Raw genomic sequence first — 10,319 nt, forward strand, 5'->3', positions numbered from 1 at the left:
TCTTCTGGGTGGAGAGGAACAAATTTGATGTAAAACTTGTCGTATTGAGAGATGGGAAGATTGAGTTGGTCCGAATCCTTGGTTGGTAGATCATAATACATAAATGACACTATGTCCAATTCATGGATTATTCCTTCACGACATAGAGGGGAAAGCCCTAGCATTGGATTGGGGTTATCTTTGAGAGCTTGGATCTGAATGCTTTCTTCCAGGGCTTGATCTATTTGAGCTTGGGATGAACCTTTGGACTTTTTGGCGGTCGGTTCGGATCTGTGAAATTCCGAGGTAGGCCTTTTGCCTTTGTCTGGTTTGTTGAGAACTGAAATCACATATTGCATGTTCTTATCTATGGTAAACTCTGGAGGATAAGGAATAAGGGGCTTTTCCGGAATGTTGTCAGGTTTCCGAAGTGGAGAACCTTCATCGATTGGAGCTATTCTTGGTGAGGGAATTGGAGACATCATTGACTGGGTAGCTCGGAATGCATCAATAGTTAGCTTAGTCATCCTTATCCATTTCACCACGTACAAAAGTTTAGCATGTTGGATTCAATATTTGATTTTTTCTCCAAATTTCTCTCCAAACTTTGTTTTTGATAAACGAGATAATAATAAATAAAAGTTTTTCTAAATTTCAAAGTAGATATATCAGTTTCGAAAAATGTCTAATACCATTAAAAAATTTTGAATTTTTTTACGTGTGTTTGAAAATTTCGAACTCCTTTATATCGGTAAAAGCAAAATAAAAAATTGTGAAAATTAGTTTCATTTCAAAATGCCAGTAACATATCGAAATAAGATTTTTCCTATTACAAATGTCAAATTTCAAACATCAAAATTATTTCTCAAATTTTGAAAATGTTGTCATTACTCATTGTCCTTATTCCAAATACCGTACTCTTTTGTCATTGTATACGACTTATTATCCAAATGGCTACAATAAATTTACTTGATGTCCAAATACCGTACTCTTTAGTCATTTAGTGTTTTTTTGGTATTGAAAGTGAAAAATTAGTTCAGGGACGCTTTTGTAGTTTACTAGAGTTGGTGGGTAGAATGTGAAAAAGGAATCAATTAACCTAAACTACGCGATTCCTATATGTTTTTGTTTCTCCTTCACTTTACAACAAATGATACTTTATTGCCCTTTAATTTCTTTAAATCGCAATATTACCCAATCTAAATTTCAATTCACATAAAATTTGATATTTGACTAGCAAAATTAGCAAGAAAAAGATTTTTTTTTTAACATAAAAGGTAGACAAAAGTGAAACATTATCTTCAAAATATGGCAGATTAAAGGTCAAAGGTCAAAACTTGCCTACCATTTTTCGATCTTGACTTATATATATATGTAATAAACCACTACTAATAACCAAAGTTTTATTAAAATCACTAAAAGTCTAAATCTGAAAACCAAAAAAAAAAAAAAAAAAAAAAACAAAAATCTGATATTATTCACGTTCAGGATTTGATTCAGTGCAAACGACCCCTGCAATTCACAGCACCACATTTGCATTGACACCCTTTGCCAGGTGGCGCCTTGTTCATGTAATCAAAGCTCAATTCTTCACCTGTCTCTATCTGTAACAAAAACAAAAGTTCAGGGACTGTTTTGCAATTTTACTAAAGTTCAGGGACTGAATAAAGAAAAAGTAAAATGCTTACATCGCGACTAGCATATAGACCAATGTGCGACAATTCAGAATCCAAACTTTCGATAAGAACTTGATGATTTTCAAGATTTGGAGAGCAGCTACAAAAAGAAACATGATAATGACGAAGGGTTAAGATTTAGGAATTAGGGTTTATACAAGAGTAAAAAAAACGTTTTTTTACCTGTGATTTATGTAGCGTGAAACATTTCCAAATTTTGTGGCATCAATCGCGTAAGGGGCTTCTCCCTCAATTAATCGAATCATGTCATTAATGCGTGCATCAATTTCATATATAAATCCGCAACCTTCTCGATCATACCTAAATTTTCATAAGAATCTTGAAATCTTGATGTTCAATATACTAATAAAGGATTGGATTCTTTTAGAATCTTTGATATCTTGATAATGATATACATATACTCGAAACTAAAAAGTCAACGTGAAGAAAGTCAAACCTATGACGCCTCTTCTTCGCTTCATGTTCATCTACAACCTCTCCAATATACTCGCAAATAAATGTTCCACGATCGATTGGTTCTCCAGCTCTTACCCCCCAACCCTGTGTTTTTAAAAAATTAAATTATTTAAATAGAAATTTTATTGATTTATTAAAAATAAAAATACGAATTAAGTGAATTTTACCTTGTCTTCTGTTTTGAAGACCTCCAATTTCACTTTCACGCCATTTTGCAAAACTCGATTTTGACAGTTTTTATTGCAGCTGCAATTCTTGTTGCATTCGTATACTAGATAACCCTCCTAAAAAATATATATAAATAAAATTACAAAGGGAATATTTGCAAGAATAAATAGATTATTAATTATCATGAATCAATAGAGATTCAAAATCTTTTTGTTTTATGTATAAAAGGTTAAGCGTAATAAATTAATTACCTCCAATATGATTCGGCCTTGATCATCATAAGGAAACCTCCCTTTCATTGATTTTCCATTTATATCCTTTGCATCTTCATAATCATTATCAAAAAGATACACATGATCACACCCTTTTGGAGAACATGTCGAATGTGCACATCCACACCCCAATTGTAAACTCTGTAAAAATAAAAAATCCCAAATCCCAAATTACAAATTACAAAAATCAAGAATCTAATTTGTAATCTTTTACGAAATCAATCATAAAAAAAGTCAAACTTACCCTTAATCCAAAATCAAGAGATTTATCAAGCAAAGGCTTTGTAATGTAGGTAAAGTTTTCCCATGGTAAGAAAGTTTGACCATCATCACCATCAGCAGAATTATGAATTGACCCCAAAAGATGATCATCAACCACACACGCGATTTGAACCGATTCCATTCCGAAGCTTATGTCATCACACAAAACAATTGCTTTTTCCGATTCCGGTCTCGAATGGCTGAAATTTATTATGTAATGAGACTCGTCCATCGCCCATTCCCCTGTTACGGGATCCGGAAAACGTGATTCCTTCGCTTCCGTCTTAGGTCCCAAAACATCGGTTGGAATCGGAATCGGTGATTCCGATTCCATCTTTGTTAAAGGAGGGAATTGATCGGAATCCGTGATTCCGATTCCATCACACCCTTTTGGACAAACAAACCGTTCTTGATGCCACTCAATCAAAACATTATGTTCGCTACAAAGTTTTGCAGCCTTGAGATACAAACGTTCGGGTAAAACTCCATATTTCTTCTCCATCGATGCTTGAAAGCTTTTTCTACAACAAACGGATCGAGCCATGGATAAAATCTCAAGATTTCCCGGATAAAGTTTTGTTTTGTTGATCTTTGAGTAGAGTAATTTCGCGACATTTGCACATTCCGACTCTTGTAATCTTCCAAGAATCACTGATTCCGGTGATTGAGATTGGAACGGAGACCGGAATTGGAATTGTGATTCCGATTCTATTATCTCTTGGAATGGAGCTTGAATGTGTTTCTTTCTGAGACCTTTTTTGAACCGAGGGCGATTTAGTCTTCCTGGTTTTAATTTGTTGGAAAAAAACGGGACACCCCTTTTTGGGACACGGGTCCCATTAGGGTTTGAGTTTGAGTTTGACCCCATGTGAGCTGCTTGATGGTGTCTACCAAGATCAGGTAACAAATCAAACTTCAATCCACAAAACCTACAAATATATTTCTGAAATCCACCTTGATTATTATTATTATTATTACGATGATCAGAAATTACGTTTTTGCCCTTGAAATTTGTGGGATGATTCGACACCACATGTGACCATAATTGATCAGAATTCCCAAATCGGTTGCCACACGGGATACATTGGTAAAGCATGCATTGGTCAACAAACTGGACATGGTGTCTTTCAAGAACATGTCCTTCCAAAAGGGTATTTTCGGAAAAAGTATCGAAGCATATTGCACACACGTATTGTTTGAAAATCACACGTGCTTCCTTTTTATGATTTTCAATGAAATGTTTTGCGAGCATTTGGTCATCAAGAAACTTCAAGGAGCAGATACTACACTTGATGTCACTTCCATCATCATTCTCAATGTGTGCTTCCAAAAGGGTATTTTCGGAATTTTCAGGAATTTTACCATCGAACCCGAAAAGGCGAATGAGTCTTTCCTTTTCGCTGCAAACTAACTTGAATAAAAAGTAACGGGTATTTACGTCTTTTGAAGCTTCTGACATCACCCATTGAAGCTGGATTTCTTTAGGAACAGGGGATCTTAAAGATAAGACACTTTTAAAGAACCTGTAAAACAACTCACACGCTTGGTGTAAATGACGTTTTTGGACATGTGATTCACAGCTTTTAAGAAGCTCAATAAACACTTCTTTTGAAACAATCCTACTTTTTCCATTTCTTGCCCTTTTGAGCCAATTTGGCAAGTGTTTCTCACAGTATAAAGTATGCTTTGTTGGACTTTCATTACACACAGCTTCATTATCACCTATACATTTCACCCCTTCAAGATTTTCCTCATTCCGAAAATGCCCCGAAACTACAATTTCTTGACAACTATTACCCCCCTCAAATAACAATACATCTTCCACCTTTCTTTTAAGTGGTTTGTTTTCGGGTATGGGAGGTGAAATTACGATTATGTCCTTGTCCTTGTTGATTCGATGTTTTTTACAGAAAGATGTCCCTGGGAGTGACCGATGCTTACATTTAGTACCTAAAACAGTTGTGCCTTCACACATTTGGGGCTCCAATTGGGGAGTGACATCTGTCCTTACATGATTGGTTGAAAAACGAGATGCTAAATGTACACAGCAAAAAACATCTCCATCATTCGCCCATCTAACACATCTTCTTCCTTTAGCTTCAATAAAAGCTGTACACTGTTTATTTCTATCATTAAACCGAGTTTCTTGATTCCCAGTTTCAACTACAATCTCACCCCATTTATCATCCCTCACAGGCCCATTAAAGAATCTTGAATCGGTTTCAACGGGAAATGACGGATTTACCCCTTCGGGTTCTAGCTGTGAAGCTCTACGGATTTCAAGTTTGGGGCGTTTTCGGGAAACTTGAGGACTTGTGTTTGAGAATCCATCATTTTGTTGTTCGGATTCTCCATTGTTGAATGAAGGATTTGAGATTGAAAACCATTTCATGATTTCTGGTTTTAATGTTTTCCATTCGGTTACAATTTCGGGTGAATTTGTAAGTGTTTGCACTTCGTTCCAATTTATAGCTTCCCCTAATTCCTGAATTTATATTAAAGTATTTAAAAGTGTTGAACTTTATTGATATTTAAAGAAAGAATGTGATTGTGACATTGTGTAGTGTTTACCTCTTTTAGCAATTCGATAGATTCGGCTGTTTGAGCATTTTGACATTTTTGCACCCATGTTTCTTTAGAATGTTCCAACCAAAAAGAGTCTATGAACCTTTGTAATATCATCTGGGAAACAAATTTGTAATATTTATATATCAACTTTTTTATATTTATATGTAAAGCTTAACTCTACTTATATACAAGAACTTGTTAAGGGTATGCATGTGCATGAACTTAATCCATGGAGTTCTCTCATATATAATCTTCACATGTGTTTAATGTAACTTTAAAGCTCAAACAAATCTCCCAAAGATTTTACCATTCTAATGCTAAGATTTTGTAATTTTTTCTTCATACACCAACTTCCATGAACATACATAGTTACATACATGCATGCATGCATGCATTCATGTATTTACCTAGATGTGCTTTTGTGTACATATATATACATATCAAGATTACCATAATTCTCAAAGATAACACGTATACAAATAAAGAAACATCATTTTAAAAACAAGAAACACTTACATTTTCAAGTTTAAGAAGCATATTTCCAAGATCCGAATAATCTTTACATCTAGAAGCTTCCAATGCAAAATCCTTCCACACTACCACACTACGAGCACTCTCCTTCAAACCCTAAAAGAATCCAACATAGCCCATTAAAGAACATAGAATAACAATGATAATAATTAGGTCAAATTGTGTAAAATATCAACTTACTTCATTCTTAATACCAATATACCCAATGGACTCTACTTTTTATCAGTAATAGCAACGTATTTACATTTCTTTATGGATAAAAAATAGGGATAATGACATAAAAGCCCTTAAGTTTTGCAGAAATATTCGGTTTTGCCCTTAAGTTTACAACTTTTTTTTCATTTTTACCCTTTTGCAAGTTTACAAGGTAAAACTGAACATTTCTGCCAAATTTAAGGGCTTTAATGAACCAGGAAAAAGGGTAAAACCGGACATTTCTCTCAAACATAAGGGCTTTAATGAACAAAAGGGTAAAATTGAACCCAAAATACACAAAAGGGTAAAACCAAATATTTTCATTAACCCTAAAAAATAAAAGTACATTGTTGTTTCTTGAAATTTGCCCTAAGAATAAGAAATATAAAAGATGATGACAAAGACAAACCTCGGTTGTTAATTGTTCAATGGTGTTTATCAAGGAAACAGCAATCTTTTGCATGATAAATCTTCTTGCAACAATCAAATCTTTGACTATTTTGACCCCAATATTATGTGATCTATATGCAATTGGCTCAGGGAATTCATTAATGGGGCGAAGAAGCAAAACATCAGCCCATGAATAATTTCTTTTTCTTGGAAAAAATATAACAAGATATTGTTTCCTTTCATGAGTAGGTTTTGCTCTAATTGTTGATAATGGCCAATCGGATCTTGCACATCTTATCCCTGCTTGCCACTTCCCTCTCCACTATATTTTCAAAAAAAAAGAAAAAGAAAAAACATAAATCGATAATCTTGATTGAAAACTATGCATTAAAACGGTTGTTTCTTTTGTTTTTCCATTAAGTAATGATATCTGTTTGGATAAAGTGTTGTATGCATAACGTCTGTTTCTTTTGTTTCTTTTCTAGACCGAATAAACCATTTAAAAGAGAGACAAAATGACCATTTTACCCTTACATGTTCACAATATTCATCAATTTTTACGAAATGTTAATGGGATATTGACATAAAAACCCTTATGTTTTTCCAAAATAACATCACTTTTTGATGCATTAAAATAGGAACTTTGCAACTTTTCTTCTAATTTTGCCCTTGTTACCTTCTAGGTTTCTAGGTTACCATAAAATAGAGGTAGAAAGAAAACCCTTAAGTTCACAAATCTTTTACGTTTTTACCCTAACTATGTATTTTTTTCCATATTATATGTATTCATGTGGAAAAAACATATTGATACACAAAAAAATGTTTAAGTAAACATCGTGTTTATATTTTTTTTAAATGCTCTTTCTTTATATACGCTTTTTTTTGCTACTTATATGGTATAAAACGTAAAAATATGTTTTAGAAGTATAAATACATTTTATAGAAGGATAAATACATATTTAGAAGTATAGATACATTTTTTAGATGTATAACTACATCTTTTTATGTTTTTTAGAAGTATAAATACATTTTATAGAAGGATAGATACATATTTAGAAGTATAGATGCATTTTTTAGACGTATAAATGCATATTTTTATGTTTTTTAGAACTATAAATACATTTATAGAAGGATAAATACATATTTAGAAGTATAGATACATTTTTTAGACGTATAAATACATATTTTTACGTTTTTTAGAAGTATAAATACATTTTATAAAAGGCTAAATACATATTTAGACGTATAAATACGTATTTTTATGTTTTTAGACGTATAATATGTATTTTAGACGTAAAAAAATGTATTTATACTTCTAAAAAACGTAAAAGCACGCATTTATACTTCTAAAAATGTATCTATACTTCTAAATACATATTTATACTTCTAAAAAACGAATTTATACTTCTAAAAACATATTTTTACGAATACATATAATATGTAAAAAGAACATACTTAGGGTAAAAATGTAAAAGAATTGTAAACTTAAGGGTTTCATGTTAACCTAGAAACCTATAATAACATGTAACAGAGTAAAAAGTAGAAACTTGCAAAGTTGTGGGTTTTAATGCACCAAAAAGTGATATTAGGGTAAAAACATTTATCTTTTTTTTTTTAAAAAAAAACTTAAAGCTTTTTATGTTAATATCCCAATATTAATCAATTTTAACGTAAGACAAGTCGAGATGAAAAAAGAAAAAAGACAAATAGGTCAAGATTAGTGTCTTAATACATTAATCCAAGCTTTTTGGCTTAACTAATTAAGTCAAAAAAGAAAAAACCCATGGAATATATTATATATTATATATTATATAATTAATAATATTATATTGTATACCTTCACCCAAACTGGCATGGGTTGATCTTGTTCAAGCCATTTGGGCTCTGACTCACATTCCTGATTCCCACATGCCAATTCCAGACTATCAACTCCGGAATCATGAGTGTTGGAAGATAACTTTTGGTCATCATCAGATGCTTCTGTGATTCCGATTCCGATCCCAATTCCAATTCCAATTCCGGTTCCATCAACTAGTTCATGTTTGACATTGTTTGACCCTCCATCATAAACAAAAGCTTTTTCAGAACCCTGATCTGGGCCATTACGTGGAAGCACTTGCATGATTTTAGAATCTGTTTTACCATATAAACCCTAGAATTAGAATTTAATGAACTGATAAAATGATAAATGAATTTAATTTAGCTAAAGTTAAACACTCGTATGTAATGTAGAATCTTTGTTCTTCACAGTTGAGTTCCATTTTGCTAGTTTTTGTTTACAAAACAAGAACAAATATAAACCCTAGAATTCGAATTTAAGTTAAATATGTGTATTTCCGTCGTTGGATAAAAAAACCCCAAATTTACAGGAACCAATTTTAGGTTTTTGGAACAATCTAATGGAAAATAGTGTAACGATTGAAATTACAACCCAATTCCAAGTACATAGGTTGTCAAAACAATAAAATCGAAGAAACCCACAAATTAACTTCCCCTAATCACATAATGTCGAACTAAATTCGAACAAAACCCTAAAAGAAAAATAAACCCAAGATTCTGACACATCAATTGCATGTTTTGCTGTGACCTAGAAACAAAAAGTGGGTCCAGATCAAGAAATCCCCATCAATTGATTGACCTGACCCATCTACGAAACCCCCGAATTGAATCACAAAATCATCGGTTAATAATCTCGAAAGTCGAAAAATCAACACTTTGTTGAATCGAAGTCATACATACATTCATGATTCACTAACTTAGTTTTTTTTTCGTTTGGGCACACTTAAAAATCTGTTCTTTTTTAGTCTAGGGTACAATATTATTTGGGGGAAAACGTCACCAAGAACATGTACATAACTACATGTAATAGATATATGAGTCTATCACAATATATATGTATATTTTGTATGTATGTATATAAATTGGGGAAGATATAGAAAAATGGTGGCCTTATGTAAATGTACCTTTTGCAGTCGGGGTGTGAAGATCACCTTTATGCCATTGTTGCGGGTGGATGTGGATTTGGTATTTTTGTGGTTAATTTGTTATAAAATATAATCCAAAAAAGATCTTTTTTTTTTTAATTTTGATGAAGATGGGTATAAACTATAAACTAAAAAGTGGGCATGTACCAGGTCCAAAACGAACAAGAAGACCTGGATGTGTGTAGAGAGAGAAAGAGAGAAAGAAGGCGATGAGAGAGAAAACAAATGGTGGGTTTTGTGTGACTTTAGAAAAACAAAAAACCCTAAGAAATATGATTTTTTTCTATTTTTTATTATAAAAAAAGGTTAAAAAAAATAGTGCTAGTGAACGTGTGTCGTAACGGTGGTACAAGATTGGGAGGCAGACGGTGTGGTCGAGGTATGTGTGTGTGTGTGAGATTTATTTTTTATTAATTTGTTTGATTTTTTTTTTTTTTTTTTTTTTTTGCATATATTTGTGAAAAAAATAATAATTAATATTTAGATTATTTAGATAAAATATCAATATCAATATAACATAATAATCGTGATCAATGTATTGTCTTTTCTAAACGTAAACACGTGTAGTTAGTTGTTTAAATCAACCTTGACCAAAGTTTTGAATGTTCAAAAGCATAAAGAGAACTATCCACCCATCTAACACACACAAGCATATGGATATGATATAATATCACATGGTTTGAAAACACATACCATAAAGAACAAGACTCGAATTTCTTCAAACATCGGATAAATCGTTTTTAGTAACGTAGAGGTATGTACCATCAATAGATCTTTCTTTATGGTATTGTCACTATATGTTGTAAAAAGGCGAGCTA

General features: G+C 32.4%; 1 protein-coding gene across 1 annotated transcript; it reads right to left on the reverse strand.

The window, feature by feature from the left end:
* Positions 1-1,221: 1,221 nt before the first annotated feature.
* SUVR5 (histone-lysine N-methyltransferase SUVR5) lies at positions 1,222-9,733 on the reverse strand. The gene is made up of 12 exons (XM_078992875.1): positions 9,481-9,733; positions 8,355-8,650; positions 6,537-6,839; positions 5,918-6,028; positions 5,405-5,515; positions 2,817-5,318; positions 2,552-2,713; positions 2,300-2,416; positions 2,113-2,216; positions 1,839-1,976; positions 1,668-1,755; positions 1,222-1,583 (listed from the first exon to the last, which is right to left on the reverse strand). Exons 2-12 carry the CDS (start codon positions 8,637-8,639, stop codon positions 1,476-1,478), a joined length of 4,029 nt encoding a protein of 1,342 aa, XP_078849001.1. The 5' UTR covers positions 8,640-8,650; positions 9,481-9,733; the 3' UTR covers positions 1,222-1,475.
* Between the last annotated feature and the right edge of the window lie 586 nt (positions 9,734-10,319).

This window comes from Lactuca saligna, chromosome 4, assembly GCF_052625555.1.
Source record: "Lactuca saligna cultivar CGN05327 chromosome 4, ASM5262555v1, whole genome shotgun sequence".
NCBI classification, from domain to species: domain Eukaryota; kingdom Viridiplantae; phylum Streptophyta; class Magnoliopsida; order Asterales; family Asteraceae; genus Lactuca; species Lactuca saligna.